This window comes from Embiotoca jacksoni, unplaced genomic scaffold, assembly GCF_022577435.1.
Source record: "Embiotoca jacksoni isolate LCO1_2020_lvr unplaced genomic scaffold, fEmbJac1.0.p SCAF_2, whole genome shotgun sequence".
Lineage (NCBI taxonomy): Eukaryota > Metazoa > Chordata > Actinopteri > Embiotocidae > Embiotoca > Embiotoca jacksoni.
In genome coordinates, this window is record NW_027185340.1 from 10,712,929 (window position 1) to 10,733,689 (window position 20,761).

The 20,761-nt window shown below is 40.5% G+C and overlaps 1 protein-coding gene across 7 annotated transcripts in view; it reads right to left on the bottom strand.

The window, feature by feature from the left end:
* Positions 1 to 313: 313 nt before the first annotated feature.
* The window catches only part of lims2 (LIM and senescent cell antigen-like domains 2), a 28,465-nt gene continuing 8,017 nt past the window's right edge, over positions 314 to 20,761 (bottom strand). For 2 of the 7 annotated variants that reach the window (XM_069154523.1, XM_069154522.1), the window contains exons 2-11: positions 10,227 to 10,386; positions 8,157 to 8,223; positions 7,947 to 8,067; positions 7,472 to 7,621; positions 6,540 to 6,690; positions 5,243 to 5,335; positions 4,651 to 4,699; positions 4,014 to 4,089; positions 3,417 to 3,605; positions 1,973 to 2,057 (exon numbers count right to left, since the gene is read on the bottom strand). In XM_069154523.1, coding sequence (XP_069010624.1) covers positions 3,461 to 3,605; positions 4,014 to 4,089; positions 4,651 to 4,699; positions 5,243 to 5,335; positions 6,540 to 6,690; positions 7,472 to 7,621; positions 7,947 to 8,067; positions 8,157 to 8,223; positions 10,227 to 10,386 — 1,012 coding nt within the window. In that variant the 3' untranslated portion in view covers positions 1,973 to 2,057; positions 3,417 to 3,460. Of the gene's footprint in view, positions 2,058 to 3,416; positions 3,606 to 4,013; positions 4,090 to 4,650; positions 4,700 to 5,242; positions 5,336 to 5,897; positions 5,991 to 6,539; positions 6,691 to 7,471; positions 7,622 to 7,946; positions 8,068 to 8,156; positions 8,224 to 10,226; positions 10,387 to 14,341; positions 14,389 to 14,824; positions 15,306 to 20,761 lie in introns of those variants that run through there. The other 5 variants (XM_069154525.1, XM_069154520.1, XM_069154519.1 and 2 more) reach the window with 5 other exon arrangements.

The window sequence follows — 20,761 nt, forward strand, 5'->3', positions numbered from 1 at the left end:
CATTTATCTGGGTTTGTTTAAATAGTGTAAAGGTTAGGTTAGGTAGTTACTTTATTAATCCCCGAGGGGAAATTTTTTTCAAAAAAGTAATTTTGTGCCAGTGTTGCTTGTGCTTTATGTACTTTCAGTGTTCAAGCACGTGTGTTCAACCCAAGTTATTTTTCCAAGAACTGTATTTTAGCTTCAATAAGCTGAAATATGTGACTTATGTATAGAACTACTTAAAATGTAGGGATTTTGCCAAATTCTTTTGTTTTATGAGATGAACCTTGTGAATCCTAAACCTGCTATTCACATCAACATTACTACATGCACACATTGACGTACGTGTTTATTCAGAGAAGTTGACAGAATATTAAGATATAATGCTAAATAGCTTTCCATTCAAGTCAAGAACATGCACTTTGGTGTGTTAACATGAATAAATCTCACAGACATTGCAAATACAGTATCAGAGCAGTATCTCTCTGTGCAGTCATCTCCGTCAGCCAGCAGGTAGTAGGATATCAAATAAAACTATGTACAAGACTATTTGTAGCAGAGGTGAAGTTCTGCTTAACAACAGTGGTGGATAGTTTTACTCCAACCTGCCACGAGAAAAGTTGAGGCATCGGTAGTGAAATGCACAGCAGTAACAAAGGCTTTGCATTCATAAAATAGTGGAATGTGTTTTTCTATTGAACTTCTGTGTAAAAGATAAGCAGTCTATGATAAAATAGCGCTAAAGTGAAGCATTTTGAGCAGGAGAACGGTTGGCTTTCTCTCCTAAGTGGGTCTGAGCCCCGAGGAAGTCGGTACACCTCCCTAAGAGGATCACTTTCTCTGGATTACAAACAACAGAGGCAAATGTTCTAATATTTGACATTACTACCACATTCGGTCCCTGCACATGCCACAAGCCATCATGTTGTAACACACACACACAGCTACCAGTTGCCATGCAATAAATCCTGTCACTGTGAGGCTTATTATTTGTTGACAACATGTCAGGGGTGTTTCAATAGCTGCAGTTCTGATGTTGAATTAGACTGCAGTATTTTGAAAGGTTTCTGTTATTTTATCACCCTCAAATTTTGTTAATGTACAATGTAAATGAAATGAGATAAAACATGATTATTTTAGATTGTCCATATAAATAAAAAAACAAAAAAACTGGTGACTAAAAATACCAGTTTGCACAGATTGTGTCACACAAAAATGCATAGTAGATATCGTAACAAGGAAACTCAACATGCTGTAGGTGATGGTTGCATCCATCGCAACAGCATGTATTACAATATCATTAAACTGTAGATGCAAAAAAACCCTTTATGGATCTAAACTAACACATATTTCATAATATCAAAGAAATTACACATTAAGAATACATAAATGATACATGTTAGAGATTATATACACATTCATTATATTGTTTTCAGCTTTCTTTGAGTTTACTACATTACTTTGGAAATGTAGCAGTAACATCAGTCAAACAGGGGACAGAAATTTTTGGCGTCACGAGACAAGTTGGCAAACCACCAGTCGACACAGATTTGAAGTCATTATATTATTTCCACATTTCTTTTAAAGCTCATGTGTTTTTATGAAATATAGGACCATCATTGTATGTTTATATTTATATATATATAGCAGTGAAATAAGCAAGCATGTAAAAAATATACAGTACAGTATTTGAGCCATAAGGCACTGAAGGCGAAACATACTGACTAATGGACTGACAATCTGACTGTCGAGCCATTTGCCAGCTTCAGGCTCATGAAATCAAGGCTCATTGGCTTCAAGCTGTAACTGAAAGGACAAAGTAAAGTGTTCCACTGAAATAGTCAACCTAAATGCAACATAGCAATAACACAAGTATAAAACACACAGATTCTATCTGAGCATGTGTATGGCCATCTCACGGTCTCATCCATCTTTCCCTCCCTCCAGCACACTGGAGTGTTTACTTCCGCGCGACAGTTTCCGACAGCTTCTTCAGTCTCTTCTTGAGCTCCAGGGGAAACTTCTCGTAGCACTTCTTACACACTGGCTTCATGTCGAACTCCACAAACTTGTTCCTGCGGAAGAAACACGAACGGGTCGGAATTTAGTTGTCATCACTCTCGGGATGTATGCACAGTATCGGTTTCAATACTACATCCAGTAGCTGCAAGTTGGCACACTCAATCATACCTTTCATATCCTTATAAACCACTTCAGCAACAGCACGTACACTGACATGTTGACATGCATGTGTTATGGTGAAAAAGAAAACTGTGGAGAATGGTCAATTATGGATATTGTGGAGCGTCGTTTTCTATTATCGTCAACTGAATGGAGCTCTGATGTTTTGTAGCACGTCAAGTTTGCTGTGACATTATATATATTATATTGAACTTTGCCATTGTTGTGCAGCAAGTTTTTTTGTTTATGTTCGAGTAACTAAAAACTTCTAGATTATAACCAGTTTACTTTTATAGTCAGATTTTCTGCCTGCATTCTTAATTACAAACGACTCCTGCTTAATTTGGACATTTAAACTTCTGCATTTGGGGTTCTAGTGTAACAGTGTAAAGTGTTTTTATTCTTTGGTTTTTACACCTGCTAAAATAGTTATATCTTTGGTCTTGTTTTTGTTTGTTAGAAACTTAAAAGTTAGGATATTTTCTTGCAGATTTCTGATTATTGTTGTGAACGGATTTATGAGCATTCTTGATATTTTTATTGAACTACAGCACTTCCTTAAATAAAACCCATGTATTCCAAGACAGATATCGCTGTCCACTGACTTAGACTTTGATTGAGATGAAAATTTTCTTCAACAAAATAATTCAAATAATTAGGAGAATTAGGAAACCTTGGCAGAGGTCCACTCTGTGCTCTTTGAGTGCCTTCTTTTCATTCACTGTAATAAATGTCTTATATTCTACGAACGTTGGCCACCTCTCTAAAGCCTTCCCCTCACCTGGCCCCGGACAAATTCCTTCCCAAAGCAGATAATCGCTGCCAGGACCAGGGCACGTGTCAGACCCAGAGGGACCTCTGCAATTCCACAGCCGAGGCCAGAAAGCTGCCGGAAGTGATTATGGCTTTACTCTTCACAACAGACAGATCGGGAGACCCAAGAAACAAAGCCTTCCCTTCACCATGTGATTGATCAGATTTTCCTGTTTGCATAGCAGTGAGACTAAATCCTGTCCAGTGTTTTCTGCTGAGAAGTGATCATTTGCTGAAATGTTTCCAGTGTTACTCAAATGTGTTCAGTCGGTGTCTATTCATGTACCGAATCTCTGATTTCATCATTTGGCACAAAAGCTCAATAAACTCAGTATAACAGAGATATTAGGATTAAAAGCGGCATGGAGCATGTTTGAAATATAAAGATAATGAAACAGAAAATAAACAGAAACAGATAGCGAGGAAGATGGAAAACTGACCAAAAGAAGAACGGTTGAAGTGAGGAAAAAGGAGAAAGAGAGGATCACAGACACATGGGTATCAATAATTTCTTCTTCTTCTCTTTTGAGTCACGTTCGCGCTTGGCCAGCCGGCGTTTCATGTCATCTGGGAGGCGTTCATAGCAGTGTTTACACACCGGCTTCAGATCCACCTCCACAAACTTTTCCCTGATAGAGCAGGGAGGAAATCAAGATGGAGAGAAGTGTGGGACAAGAGAAGAGGAAGGGTAGTTGGAGAGGAGGAGGAGATATGAGAGTTGAAGAGAAGGCAGGGGAAGAAAAAGTGGAGGGATGAAGAAAGGGAGGAGAGGTCGAGCCCACAGAGACACAAGATTATAATACAAAGGTGAGAAAATCAGGAAAGATTAGGACTGAAAAACAGTTAACAGCAGCAAATAATCTCAGATGTAGAGTAATTGTGAAAGAGAAACATGGCAGAGTGAACAGAGAAACCTCGGACAACTAACGTGTGATTTTCAAACAGTGTTAAAAAAAAAAAAAAATTAGTAACAAATGAGTTAATAATAATGCAAGTTAAACTGTGACTTGACACTATTAACTCGCTGCATAACTTACTTGAGGGTGAGCTTGGTGTTACAAGTAGAGCAGGCGAAGCAGTTGACACACCAGGCCTTGTTCAGAGCAGACACCACTGAAAAAAAAAATAAAAGACACAGTTACATGAGACAGTGTCCCAAATTATCATCATATGATTTCAAATAAGTGGATGTTGCTTAGTCTGGAATTCATAAAATAATGTTCAAGAGACACCATCAAAAAATCTGATCATAATGTACAAATCAAACCACAATCAAGATAGTACCAGCGGTCTCCACATTGTTGTGGAGAAAACTAGGTCAAAATCTGGTGAGTCTAGTGTAGGCTGTATCGTGTATGAAACGCTAAAGGGCTTTTCATCTGAAAGGAGTAAGTGCGTGTGCATTAGTTACAGAAAATAAATAAAATTCTTCTGTGCCACATAATCGTACTTAATCAAGCAGCAATAGCCGGTATTTCTAACTACCACATCAAGCAACTGTGGATTCTCATAAAAAGTCTTCCAGCTGAACTTTGGCCAACAGAATGTGTCTGAAGGTGGGTCACCTGAGAGTCACCACTCAAAAAGGTTAAAATCCAAAGCTTTAATCAACACGAAAGTCAGCAGGGCTGCATAATAACCGCTTTATCCATAACCCAGAATGAGTTTTCTTACCGTCTCCTTCAATGACACGATTGCAGTGGTAGCAAACATCTCCAAACAGCTGTGTGGGATGAGGTGAGAGAAACAAGGGGTTAGAAATGCAGTGACACATTTTATCAGCCCGGATCGTATAATATGCTGTATTCAAAAGTCATGGAAGCCAACACAGGCTCCTGAGAGTACAAAACAAAACAAAAACTCATCCCAAAAAAACGTTCTGACACCAGTCGGAGTCATTACATTGACTAAATGTTGGTCTGTCTGATCCAGTGCAGTTGAAAAAAACAACAACAATTTCTCCCAGTTTTTTTTTAGAATTTCAATACTTTAAAAAAAATATCATTAAATTATAAAAACCTTTTTGAATGAGTGCTGCCAGTTGTAACTAATGTTTGAATCAGATGCTATCCTGTTAATACTAGTGTATGCTGTCTTGTGTTAATCTCTTCTACTAATATAGCATTACATATCCATATAGACGTCAGAATCTGGTAAACTGCATTGGGAGAACAAATTTAACAGCAGGCAAAACACAGCAGCATGATGCAACTTCTATGTGTGTGTTAAACATAGATAATCCCAGTAGGCTACTGGCGAGTGTTACCTGGTTGTAGTGTGTTTCGCAGTAGGCCAGACCCTTGCGCTCGTAGTGACGGTGTCCCAGGAAGGGTTTCTCACACTTAGCACACACAAAATGCTGCAAGCAAACCCAGAGCCAAGCACATGTGGTTATAGCACAGCCGTCAGTCAGGATATTTTCACACTCAGACCATGTTAAAGACAGCAGGACAATATGTCTTAGAGGTCAAAACACAACCACGTCAGTTCAGTCCAGATGTTCTGTTAGCACGTCCATGAAGAGAGCCGAGAAGGTGGACAGAGGAGTGACCTCTGGAGGGAGTACTAACCCTCCAAACAGAAATGAGAGCAATTCATTGTAGGGAATGGGACACATATAATATTTCTTATAATATACTACACATTCAAACTTTTCAGACACCCTTATTAACCTGTTAACACCAAAAACTATAATGTCCTCACTTCTTTTCATTCTATCTGATGAATTAAATTCTGCTCTGAAGATGTGCAGGACATTGGTCCAAGTTTGAAGTGCTTAAAACTAACTCGACTTTACTTAATTAACAGACTAAATGGCAATTTATACACTACAGGAACCCTTGTATGGAGGCAGGGAGATTGTAGCCAGGCAGGGACACGAGGGCAGCAATCAACAACAGGCCGATCCTTCATCCCCTCACCATATCAAAGTGCCTCTCACAATAGGCACGACCACCTCGCTCATAAAATGGGTGGCCCTGAAATGGGCGCTCACACACAGTGCACACATGGTGCTACACGTGGAGGAGGGGAGACAGAAAAATGGACATCAATTCGGAAAAGAAAGAAGAAAAGATGATGCCACAGAGAAAATAAGAAAGAGACAGACGATGGCGGACCAATGGACGCAGCTCAGAGATAAAAGTACTGAATTCAACTGTGAAGACAAAGCTGGTAAAAAAAATATGAGTCACACATATGGCATATTATAAAGAGCACCGAATGAAATAAAATGTGTAGGATAAATGCATAATAATAATAACTGTCACCATAGCCAGTAACTATATCACTCTCCCAAAGATGAAAATTTCAAGTAAATTGCATTTCTACAGAAAAATCCATCACAATTATGATAAATACTGGAAATACTGTCAGTGTAGACAGAGAAAGGGCAGTAAAAACAACGACATACAAATAATACAGTATTTAAAATGAAAATAGATGTAAACACAATCTGACACTTTCAAATTGTATCTTCCTGTATGGGAGTCTAAATCAAATACAAACATGCAACTAATTTTAGCGTAACTGAAGCTGTCTTGTTCGACAGTCTAACATCGTACCTCCACATGCCACTGCTTGCCCATTGCATTGACCACACGGCCCTCGATGGGTCTCCTGCAGGCCCCGCAGATGGGAACCCCCATCTTGTCGTGGCAGGGCAGACAGTAGAGCTCCCCCTTCAGCTCCCTGGCATCAGCTGTCAGCTCCTTACTGCAGAGATGGAGGTAAACAACATCAGATCTACTTTTACGCCAAGTCAGGATATTCAGTCAAAGGAAACGGTTGCTGATTATGTGGGTATTGATGCAAAATAGAAATAGTTTTGCAAGCATACAAAAAATAAAACATAATGCTGCTTTTGATACTGAATTTACATTTTTGTGCCTTTTTTTTTTAAACCTTAAGATTATTATAATCATTAACCAGAGAATGAGATTCCATTTACTGATATCATGTATAAATGTGTGCGTTTAGAATAATATACAAGTATTATAATGATAATATGTTAGGTACCTTTGGGCACACATACCAACAATTACAGTTTGTCCACCAGGGAGCACTATTGTTTCTATTGCCCATCATTTTGCAGCAGATTTTGAGTATTTGTTTTAAATATCAGATTTTATGCACTTTATTGGAGGATGACGTTTTTTTATGAGCACTTAATCAGTGAATGACAGAAATAAACCCCATAATAAGGAGCAAGCTGCCCTCATATCAATACAGTCAAGCTGCTGGATCCTCCCATAAAACTATGAAACTACTTGGCAGAGTCACGACGACATGACGAATGAAGTGCATGACTGGCAAGAAATTTTAAGATAGTCATCTGTAAGTCTGAACATTCAAAACTAGCTTGAGTCCACTATCAGCTGTGGCGTCTGGTCCTCTTGCTTACTTCATGCTATATATGATTTGTGAGGCTGACGCAGCTGGCCGGTGTGTGTGTGTGTGTGTGTGTGTGTGTGTGTGTGTGTGTGTGTGTGTTTACCCGCAGTTGTTGCAGTTGAAGTGATCAGGGTGGTAGGGGTCATTCTTGAACAGCAGTGGCTGCTCTTCAATAATGGCGTGACACTTCTGACAGATGTATTTGCCGAGGCCGCGAGCTTTCTCTCTGTTGTGACATGGACGACACAGGTGCCTGATGGGAGAAAGACAGAGAAATACAGCATAGAAAGAGAAATACTTAATTAGATACTTCTTCCCCTAAGTTGGCCTTTGAAGAGCAAGTTACAGGATACTTAAATAATGACTTTCACTTAACACATTGTTTTTGAAGCAGGACAATTTTAAAAAGGGGACACGAAGGAGCAGGTTTTGAGAATGCTTGACTGTAGGTGTGTAGAAGTTGGAGAAATGTCAGTACCTGCTAAAACATTGCAGGAAAACGTTTTCCTACTTTTCAATAGACTTCATCTGATAATATTACTCGTGAAATGATGATTGTTGGTTGTGAAGAGACTGACCTTCCAGCATTCTTCACAAATCCAACATCTGCCAGCACAGCCTGGCAGATATCACAGCAGAAGCAGTCCGGGTGCCAACTGTTGTTCATTGCCTTGATCACACGGCCAATAATGAACTCACCTGAGAGAGGAACAGAAGTTTACATAGGCTTGCTCCTGAGCAAACACTCGCAGAGAAATGCATTGTTCTAATAAGCTCACTCTACTTACCACACTGGTGGCAGCAGGGAGCAAACAGCATCTGGAAGTCATGTTCACAGTACTTCCTGCCTTCAAACTGTCAACAGAATTCAAACAATTTGTACACAATTAATTGATGCCCAGGACTGTACATTATCAGACTGTAACAGGAGTAACATTGATTAACAGTATGTTCCTAAAAAAAAGCATCTGTCCAAACCTCAATATACTTAAACTCTCTCACCGTCACTAAAAGAAAACTACTGCATGTTGCGTTGATGAGGAATAGTCGCACCAATGTGTATTTGTTACCGCGGTAAAAACACAACTTACTCTTTCTATTGAAAGCTGTGATGATTTACAAATCTTGTAAACCCATATTTAATTGGAAATACAACCTGTAGTTCAAAGACAACATATCAAATGTTGAAACTGAGAAATGTTATTGTTTCCTCATTTTGAATTTGATGCCAGCAACTTGTTTCCAAAAAATTGGGACATTGTCAAAAAAAAAAAAAAGACTATAAAAGTTGTGTTACGGTGAAAGAAACAGCTGGAAGAACATCTCACAACTAATTAGGTAAAATAGCAACAGGTCAGTAACATAACTGGGTATGAAAAAGAGCATCTCAGAGACACAAATAATCGCATTCGGTTTTGATTTACAACGGGGTTGTACTAGAATTGGACGAGGGAGGACATAATGGGAGAAAGCAGAGGGGTGTTTTAATGAGCTCTTTGGGTGGTGTTAAACCCAAATGTACATTCTTGACTCTGTGAAATAGTGACTTTTACATACAACTGAGACATTTATCAATCAAAAGACTTTCTGTATGAATGTAAAAACCAATATGTATCTTTTGGGTTCAATATCCAAGTCACATTTCCTAAGTCACAAGTTGCCATGTGACACTAGTGTGTGCGAGCATGGGTCGACGTTGTACTGTATAAACACTTGTATTTAAGCCATCAGTGCACCATGGTGTCATATTTGCTGTACAAAAGTATTGCTTGAAATAATACATATATTTAGGACATGACGGGACATTTTTGTATCAAAACGGTATATATTATTTCTTCCCTTCACCACAGCCATTTTATTACCTTTCTAATGTAGACAGTATTTTTTTTACAAGAGCATTCAAAATTACAAGGAGTACACCTTTTGAAACTCTATCCTGTAAAAAAAATAAAAATGTACTGACTCTATTTTAAAGGGAAAAGAAAATTAAGAGTTTTTAGAGCCGGCGTCTCCAGATCATTAAAGCAAATGCAGCTGTGGAGCTTTTCTATCCGCTCTAAACCTACATACTCCTGCTTCAAGCTTGTTTTCATGTATCAGCAGGCTACGACTGCTCCAACAGTAGGATGGGTAATATTCAGCTTTGTGTTTATTTTTGGCAACATGTAGAAAAGGCAAGGCAAATGTAAGATCCTTGGCTTTGATGTTTATATTGATCAGAGCTATAGAGACACTTTCTCCTTGATTAACTGACAAACATAAAGAGCTTCAGGTTCTCCGGGGCCTGGCGGAGAAACATCTGGCCTCGTGTCAAGGCCGGTAAGCAAACAGTTTACTGGAAGACGGCTTCCAATAATTCAATACTACATTAAGGTTGTGCTCACCCTTCTTTATTTACCTCAAATGCACAAATTCTTTGTTTGAGGGATGCGCACTAACAGTACCTTGCAATAAGGAATAAAGAGTGATCTAACTGTCTGTAAAGAGAGAGGCAGTTCATTAACCCAAGACAATGGCATCATTGATTTTTTTTTTTTTAAAGCAACTGAATCCCAAATATCTGTAAATCTCTCACTCTTTCCACACATTTTAATCTTACCTGCGCATGTAACTTTACTGCACGGCCTGCAGCCAGTGTATATGAGCAGTGCAGACAGCAGCTGCATTGTGCAGAAGTTTTTAGACATGTCTAGACCAATCAGAGGGACTTTGCTTTGATTGATATCGGCTAAAAAAAAAGTCCAAACCATTTGAAAAACAGGTGTTTATTATAATCCAAGGCCCTGAAGGTGTGCTTAAATCTGTCAGTTCCTGCGTCACGTATCTTTTATTGGACTGTTAAGAGGACGACGTGTTACCTCGTAGAAGAGTCCCTCGGGGAACTGCTGGAAGCACTGGGCACACACAAAGCACTGCTCGTGGTAGAGCTCCCCGTTACTGTTCACGATCTTCTCTGCCGGGGCGAAGCCACTCTTGCAGCGCTCGCACATGGCATTGGCCAGTGCATTGGCCATGTTGCTGAGAAGAAGAAGAAGAAAAAAAAAAAGTCACAATCAGGGTCAAAGTAAGTATACTTGTGTAATAAGTAGACTCATGGATATGGGAAAAAAAAAATACACGTGTAACATGTATTGTTAATTGTTTTTGCTGGCTGACCCCCAATTAAACCTGCAATGTTTCTGGTAGTGAAACAACAAGATTACAGTTTTACTTAATTTTTGCAGGAGAGTTTTACATTTTATATATGTACATGTATTTATATGAATGCAGTGTCTGATTAGATTGTTTCCCCAGCATTGGTTGCTGTTTCATATTTGTTAAATGTCAAGAATCCTAATGAACAAACTTTGGAAAATACCAGATATACATGGCATTAACCAGGCTGATGTCAGGACACACCTAACCTGACGGAAATCTGTTGTCGCGTTTCCCCCGTCATGATAACAAGAGGATGTACTCAGTAAAATGAGAATGTAGAGTGGGAAAAAAAGGGTTATCAGCCCGCCCGCCCGCCCGCCCGCCCGCCCACACACACACACACACACACACACACACACACACACACACACACACACACACACACACACACACACACACGCACACGCACACACTTGGTTCCAGGTTCACATTGGCTCTGTGTATCAGGGCGTGGGCATCAGTGAGGTGGGAAACCTACATGCTGCCTTTTGGGAGACAAACTGAAGTTACTGTTTCATCCGTCCATGTGATGTGAGTGCACACAGAGATATGGGCTGTTAAATCATATAAAAACAATGACTGTTTAAATAAGAAAACCTGACACATGGAGCCAGTGTGACATGTGAAGCTAACACTCCCCTTTCAGTAGACAATCAGAATTGTTTTACTGCCTCACTGCAAAACATTACTGTAATATATCAAGGGGGCCGGGCCCCTGATTAATAATTTTGTAAAATTGGAAATACAGCTGTCAGAAGCTACGTCACATAGTGTGGCACACCCAAAAACATGCCAAAATGACTCACCAATAGGTGATTTATTTTTTGACCCTTCGGCCAAACTTTGTATTTATTTAAATCAGTGGTTGTAAACCAATTGAAAATCAAATTTGATCTGGAAACATACAAACTAAACTGTCCCCCTAACTGAAAAAAATGATTGTGAAAATGTGCAACACATCTGCTGAACTGTATACCAGCCAGTGTATATTTACAACATCTAGTTTTGATAGTTGTTGACAAGTTTTTGGATTTAAAGATAAAGGAAGCCACACTATTAACTAAACACTGCTCAGAGCTGCCTGATTTGTCCAGTGTGAGTTAATTATAAAATAAGTCTTTAATTTCATAGGGGCAGAAAGGTCTGACTTCTCCTATTTAGGGATGACAGTTATAGATTAATGTGGTATAGGAAACTCAGTACCAGTGAATTCTGATATGCTGTATGTCGTCATATTTTCCCACTAAGATGTACCTTGAGCTACATCCACGTCCCAAAGCAAGTATCTGAGGGACTAATGAATAAATAGCATACTGTATGTCCCCATGCTCAGAATAACATCATTGCTTAATACCCGAGACAAACTGGATGTTAATGGGAACATGTTGCTGACAGATATGTTGAAAGGGAAAAAGAACAAGAAAGAGAGAACGGTGGGACGAGCCTGAGCTCTCTGCTTTGTTTTAAAGGTCAGAATACTGCAACGTATCTAGGCAACACACACACGCACGCACGGCCGAACGCACACACACACACGCGCACACACACACACACACACACACACACACAGGATTTTTATGGAGCGATGCCATCTAATCATTTCAACTTGTTTACATCAAGTTGGGTATCATCACAAATTCCTAAAGCTTCCAGATAAACTGCTCATTTCTTCACATTTTTTGGGCTTAACTCTAAACTGGTCAACATTTAAATAATGAACATCTCTCTTCCACCAAATGTCTTCAATAATCTGTCCTCCATAAAAAAAATTAAAAAAAAAAGGTAAGATAACTGGCATGCACTTTAAAAAGGACCACATTGAAACAAGACGTTTCCACTCATCGCATGCTTGCATATCGTTTTATATACCCCGTCTGAGCTGATATCAAACGCAGTGAGAGCCCTGCCCTGTCTGAAGGATTTGTGGGAGGAAATGATACATCCCTTAGGCATTTCCACCCTCCTATCTGCCTTTAGCACCCTGCATGAGTGAAAGACAAGCCTGTACTCAATGTTAGAACTAAAACAAAAAGGTTTTCTTTATTAAACTCATTGCCAATGACCAACTCTCCCAGTCCTTGTTGCTTTTAACTCCCACTCTTAGAGAGCTTGACTGAAGAAAACAGTTACTGTAGAAGAGCAAGGGCACGATCAGCTTTCCACCGGCTGCTAATTAATTGTGTTTCATGTGGTCAAGTCAATAGTGGTGGCCAAATACTTTCCCCTTTGCACCATTCAGACTCCCCAAATAGTGTAGTAGCCTCCCTTACTTTAATAACTGCGCCATCAGCCTAAAGCTACTGTTGATACGTTGCTTGAAATGCATACTTTAAATCAGACACCTCCACTTTTGAGTGTAGAGGGACGTGTGATGTCACAGACACTGCCACGATCTTTTGAAACACTACAGCGCTGTTAATTTGACACAGATACAGGTAGTCACAGGATTCATCTTACACATGGTATAACTTAGATTACTCAGACACTCACTCACTCAGTGACAGGCATTTGTCTTCCGAGCACTGGCCCCGCTGTTACGGTCCAGCCAAAAAAGGTGCTGTAACTGTAAAGGCTGGGGCACAGATTTCTTAAAACACCAGCCATGACTCCTCTGTTAACCCCACCATGCTGGGCTGTGACTATAAAAGGAGCCTGGTTGTCTTGTTGGAAAAGATGCAGTATCACTTGTGTTATGAATACCTTCTGTTCCCTCCACCCTGCCCTGTCTGCTTTCCATGTGTCTTCAATTCCTCTCTTTTGCATCACTGCAATGTTTTCCTTTGTGTTAACACGCAGAGATGAATCAGTAACTACATCTGCATTCAAATAATCCATCAATAACAAGAATTATCCCCACATATTTCCATATACGTTTAACAATTGACAAATTTTAATTACTTCAACTGTTAAGACAGTTCCAAGGGAAACCGAGGCCCACATGTCGCTGACATCCGTCATGAGATTCAATGCTGTCAGTAACTTTCCTGAGCTCAGACAAGACTGAACTTCTTTCACATTGTCCAAATTCAATCCCGTGATGCGACACAAAGCAGGTTTTACTTGTGTATATGACACCTGCCGAAGACCAAATATAAAGTCGGTTTTACGTGCTACCACTAGAGGTCAGTAAAGTCAGGTATTTTTAAACACGTGATTTCATATTTTTCATGATTGACAGGGCTCTCACAGTGGTGGTTCATCCCACCTGAACCCAAAACGGCTCACAAATGGCATGCTTCAAAATGTCCCTTCAGACACCCGGGGGTGACCCCACGTCCGTGTTTTCCTTCCAGCCTGTGATGAACCCAGATCGGTCAAAAATATACAACATGTATATTTAGCTTTTCTGTCACTCAAGCGCACATACTTGAAATGCCAGTTGGCATATTCCACTTTGCATAAGAACTCCCTCCCCCTCCTCGGCACAAAAATAGCCCTTTCTGTGCGCTCCCTCCTCTAGCGCTCAGCGCTATCCCTGCACTAACATGGCACCTAAGGCAGCTTAAGCAAATCAAACTGGATGGTAAAACCCAGCTTCAAGTATATCAGAATTCCTCGCATTCTATAACAATGCAGTAATCTCAGCGTTTACACGCTAATACGATATCAGCGAATGAGGAGACCGAATTCCTTCACACACACACTTCCATTATAACATACCATTTTTCCTGCAATGTCGTCGGTATATTTGGCATGTCAGTTACCAAAATGCATTCATTCTGATACGAAATGGTAATTGGATTCTGTGGTAAGTCTTCAGCCAGACATCACTCACCCAAATCAGGGAATCACATCATAACTCTTGTGCCAATCCAGCTCCACGATACTCCATCCGAGATAATAAACAGTAAATCCAACTGTAGGAGGTACGAGTTATTTTAGGACAACTGAAAGTGAAGATGTCTCTCAGGGAACGACGCAGACTTTGAAACAACACTTAAACCATCATTTTATAATCCAGCTACACACCTAAGGCTTAACAACTCAATACTTTTTGGTGGGTCAACAGCTCCTTTAAAAAGGATGCAGCAGGTTTTATTGCACATCTTACTGGCTTGCTGAGCAAAATATTTTAACACCCAACTGTTAGAATTTCTCTGGTGTGACATCTCATGTGTAGAAGTTAAAATAATGTTAGGGAGTGATTTCCAATAGTAATTTTTTTTTTTTAAAGGTAAACCTCCATTTTGGTCCACAACTAACCACAGTGCTTTTGTTTCTGTCCTTTAAAAAAAAAAAAAAAAAGTCCTCTACTTACAAGCGAGCATAAAAATCACAAAACTCCTTATAGACTTTGACATCACTCTTCCGCCTCTGGGACTTGGACACGGGGACCTCAGCCTCTCCCCCGTCCCCACTGTGAAGCTTCTGGTGGTAGCCGTTCATCTCGCTGTGAAAAATGTGGTCGGGGGCTTCGGCATCCTCAGGTATGGATGGTGGCACGGCACGACCGTTCATCTCCATACTCACTTATAACAGTTTGAGTTCACCTGCACAAAGTAACTGTTCTCAAAGCTCCTTGTACTCCAAGAAAAAAAAAAAAGAAATCCTGTGATGTTTCCTGGTAGCTTCCAGGAACGAGAATGCAGTAAGCGGTGAGAGCTGTAATCCACATAGCATGAGGGAGAACCAAGCACTGGTCGGACTGCGCTGGGAGTACTCTCCCTCTCTCTCTCACACACACACCCTCTCTCATGGACACACTCCCTCTGTCTCTCATTCCCCCATCAACTCTGCATCACACACACGCACACGCACACGCACACACACACACACACACACACACACGCACACACACACACACACACACACACACACACACACACACACACACACACACACACACACGCACGCACGCACGCACACACACTCACACAGCCTCTCCTCCTGTCACACCCGCTGTCTATTCTTGGGCAGGTTACTGAAATTAAAGTGCCCACCCTGACGCCTGTCCAGGCAGAGGTCACTGTGTCATGGTATATACACACACACACACACACACACACACACACACACACACACACACACACACACACACACACACACCTTAGCTGTTGTTTTCAAATGTTTTGTAGCCCTAATATACAGACTATGGCTAACATCTCCTAATGCTATAAATCTCTGTGTGTGTGTGTGTGTGTGTGTGTGTGTGTGTGTGTGTGCGCGCGCGTGTGTGTGTGTGTGTGTGTGTGTGTTAAACAGCTGGAACTCTCAGCTTTCTGGGAGATATAACAATGTGGCTCCAGCTCGGTATTACGCAAAGTGGAAATGTTGCACAGCAGAGCAGAGAAGGAGGAGTGAAAGGCATCAGATACCAAAACAACAGGAACAAAACAAATTTCAATGGCTTTCTTTTAACTCGTGTTTGACATCATTGAATAAACACACTGGAGAAAGAAACCAAGCAGCAGTACGTTTAGACAAACATACAACAGTGAAGCAACATCTTATCTATTCAGTGTAATCCTCCTGATACGAGGTATGTAACTGACACTGGCTGGAAAAAGCCGAATCTAGAAAGTAAACTGCCTTTTTCTTTTGCTGCTCTGATGTTGCGCATGTACCAACGCAGAAGGGCATTCAAAATAATGGTAATAATAGAGCCTGGCATGTGACAAGTGTCATGTTTGGCTTTGAGCACAGCTATCGCTAACGTGGAATCTTTTCACACTTTCACCGTTTCCGGATACACCTTAACCGCCTTTCTGGTAAACACCGTCATGCAATTATTTTTGGACCGCTTATTTTTGGCAGTGAAGAACCTCGGCGGGATTCAAACTGGGAACATATCGTAAACGTAGCACGAGTCTTCTCCAAGTGGATCAACAGAGCGGCAATATCGGACAGCCTATGCATTCCTTTAAACCCATTAATCGGTCTCTCCTCTGGTGAAATGATAGCTCTTTATGTGGTTAAACTCTAGTGGCATCTCAAATTAATGGCCACTTCCCAAACCATCAAAACGACACCAAGCCAGATCCAGAAATACACTCCGAGTGAAACAAACATGTTTGACGCTGCATTAAATCTGCAATACTAAAAAAAAAAAAAAAAAAAAAAAAAAGAATAAAGAAGGGTTACATTCCTAAAATCAATGTTTTAGACCTGAAACATGTCTCAGTCTTCCAGATGACTCCATGCTACAAATAGACACCGAGTGGAGGCTCAACTCCAAACTAGGTGCTGGCAGCTGCTGTTTTGTGTGTGTGTACACTGCATGTGTGTGTGTGTGTGTGTGTGTGTGTGTGTGTGTGTGAGAGTTTGTATACAATGTAGGGGCCAACTCTGCCTCCCCTGAAAGAGGCTCCCAAACTGCACCTCCAGCATCCAAAGCCATTTACTCCCATTTTTCATTGGAATCCTTGGCTTTTATCAAATCTTGCAAATTTGACGGCATTTTGATTTGTTTCAGAATTTGATTTAAATCTTTTTAAATGCGTCAAATTCACATTTTTACCAAAGTAGTGGTGGACTGTATTGTAGTCAGGACGGGGTACGTTTGGAAAAGGCTTCTGTCACTTACTTTAGAAACACTATCTGAACTGTTTGGTCTCCATCAAGAGACAGGATTCTGAAATGAATGACATAATGAGACAAACATATCACCAGGCACCATTTAAAGCCTCCAGAGCCTTTTCAAAACAGAACATTGTCTGGAGAAAAGTCCCATGCTCTGTGGGGCAATCTCAGCCACCGGGAACCCGTGTTGAGTGACTGGGGTACAATGGACAGAGGGTGGATGCTCAACAGGAAACTCTCCGCCTGGTTACAGTCATTACACATTGTTCCACCCTAAGATGTAAGAACAGGAATATTATTCAGGTGTCCTGACTGACTTGACAAAATGCATTGTTCATGTACAACATGGGACTTTTCTCACTATGGTGCAAACCAAGCAAAGACAGGGTGGAATATCACTTAAAATGATACAATTTAGAAATATTAAATCAGCCTGTGCTAAACTCAGAGGACTCAATCGTCCAGTGTATAATCACCTTAAAATAAAAATCATTGTGTCATGTTAGAAGGAACAAACCAAACCCTGACTACAGAGAGTGGCTTTTTTGTTTGTTTGTGTGTGTGTTTAAGTTTCACAGTCACTGTAGATTCTCTTACACACTTGAAAGGGGAGTTTTAGTTGCAGGATACTCAGTTGCAATTTGCAACCTTACCACTTGATGCCACTAAATCCTTCACCCCAACACAGACGAGGACGTTACTCAAAATCAGTAACTGGATTCCACCTTGTTGCGTTCCCGCTCCGACGCGGCCGCTGGAGCTGATCGTCGCCATTCTCGACAATGCTTGTGATTCCAACAGACGTACCGAGGTGCGAGTCAGCCGTGTGCTTGAAAAGGCTCTTCGCTCCTCTAAAAATATGTGCGTAGTCTACATTTTTTTATTTTTTTATTTTTTATTGCCGAAGCCGGTCGGAAGTCGCTGCGAGCTGCACAGAGCAGATCTGCCAGGCAGGAAGTCAGACAGGAACGGCAAAGAGAATCCAGCCAATTTTTTAAATGAAACACCATGTGAAGACTCCCGATAACACACTGATCGCATACCGAGCGTCTACACGCTGGGTCACATCTGAAACGCTCCCGGTGAGGTATGAAGAAGCCGTGCAGTGGACGGATTTTTAAATTGTGCATTTTTGAAAATGTGTTCTTGAGGCATTCATGACACAGAATAGGTTGTGCAGTGTTGTGTGACAGGCTACACGGGATAAAACCTGATGCTCACTTTTGGAGCCCCACATATGCGAGACTGGATAATTATGGGATACCGCGTGTAGCCTTATCCGAGCAGAAGCAGAAGGTTTTGTCTTGGATATTCTTACGGTGGTCTGTAGTGCGACCTCCGCCAACAGAAGGACTACAAAAAGGCTTGTGACACTGTTTTGTCAACTGGTAGATCAGAATTGAAATTGCAACACTCAAATAAAGCGATAAGTATATGTGAAAAGAACAAAAGAAGCTTTCACTGCCTGAGAGAGACAACAAGATAAGAGTGAGAATGAGTAAGTCGATATGAATGTCAACCTGAGCTTAAAAATGGCAACAGCATCTGTCAGCGGTCGACTAAATGTCTCGGGTATGTTTCCTCTGCAGGATTGGATTTTAAGACTTCTTTATGGGGTCATAGAAAGTCACTGGAGCGGTCACAGGTCAGGTTACCAGGACCGATGACTTGAAAAACATGTAGGAAATGTAGTATACTGTTCCAGTGAACCGTCCTGGGCATGCCTCCCACCGTCAGGAATATTTGGACTAATAACACAGTGGCACGTTTGTTCTTTATATTTTCTATCTGCAAAGACATTTTTCACAAAATGTAAAAAAAATAAAAAAAAATAAAAAAAAACACTACAAAAACATCAGGAAGGGCTTAAAAGGACATGAAACAGCTGTAAGTTTGCTATTTAAAAGTTAGATAAGACAACAATTATAAATAATTACAAAAAGATAGTTCTTTCGAATGTTTTAAGGTGCCAGAAAAAGAAAAGCCGATCTCCTCTGCACAGATACTTATAATCAGCCAATAATGCTGCTGAGCATCCATTCATGTCATGATGTTGAAGGAGCTGTTGTTTAATTGGGATTTGTTTAGTTAACTTGTCCTAAAATCCAATATTATATCATAAATACAGAGGCACATTTTTAAATGAGTAAACCAGAAAGTTATTTTTTGAGGTCGTTGGCATACATGCAGATTAAAAGCCGAAATGTGTGCGACATAACAAAGTTTTCATAAAACTTGACTGTAGGCCAAAAAGAAATGCTTCTCCAGATTACATTAGGTCATATGAAACTATGTCGACCTGATCAACAATCCTGATATCTTTCAGCTGGTGCAAGACAAGCAGACTCAGGCCAGAGGAGGAAATCAAACACACCTCGGTCACACACCCACATTCACTGTGTCAACAGCAACCATGGCAATACAGACATGAGGGCTGCTTGGGCAAAACCTTTTTTCCTTTGGCAAAGCATCAAGTTAGTGTGCCCACTAACACAAGCGCACACACGCACACAAACACACAAAACTGCGTGACACACTCTGATTCAGTGACTGTTCAAACATAATTCAGGACAAACAGTTCCTTTTTTTTTTTTTCCCGTACTTTTTGTCCGAGGGACATTTTGACCTGCACTATCAAGGATCCAGTCCCACTTAACCCTCGTGTTGTCCTTGGGTCAAAATGACCCGCAGCTGTGTTCAACCGAGTTCTATTTTATTTCTATATTTTTATATTTTTTGGGATCACTGGTCGTCATTCTTTTAAAGAAACCCTCACAGCCTCCTTGTCACCAATGATCCCAAAAAAATATGAAAATAAAATAGAACTTGGTTGAACACAGCTGCGGGTCATTTTGACCCGAGGACAACACGAGGGTTAAGAACAAAAGAGGAAAAAACATTTTCTTTTACAAATCATTTAAATCCCCAAATATATCCCTACAACAATTCAATTGATTATTTTGTCACAAGGACATGACGGACATACTTATGTATGTTTTTGCTTATAAAAAAACATCTTTGAAGCCATGCTAGTTTTTTCATTTTAGGTTAGCAGCTCCGGCTAATTATAATATTATAATGATGGTTCTAAGTGTGTGTGTGTGTGTGTGTGTGTGTGTGTGTGTGTGTGTGTGTGTGCGTGTGTGTGTGTGTGTGTTTACCCACATTTGTTGCAGTTGAAGTGATCGGGTTGGGAGAGGGGTCGGGGGGTGTTTCATTGTGCACCTAATTCTGTGCTGATCTCATCCCATAGTTGTTTAAGCAGCAGCAATTACATTTAGTTAGCATATTAAGGCTTCATGAGTCTGAATAAAATTTATAGGGAAAGCACATTTTGCATTTTTTTTTTTTTTTTTACACGTTTTTATTTCCTTGTTTAACACTTTTCAGGATATGTGACCTTTTCTGGAAGTGCTGCAAAAATAGCAAAACACTTCTTTTGAACAAGTCCTCCATTCCCATACGACCATATGGGTCAGTTTTAGGCACAAAAGTTGGTTACTTGGTTCGGGTTAGAGGAAGATAATAGTTTGGGTTACAATGATCACTTTGAAAAGTGTTGTGAGTGAAGGTTATTACTTCCTTGTCTCTGCAACCTCGTCTTCACTGGCAACAGTTTCGTTGCAAACGGGAATCAAATGTATCTAACCATCCAGCCACCCTTTCTCCTCCTAAC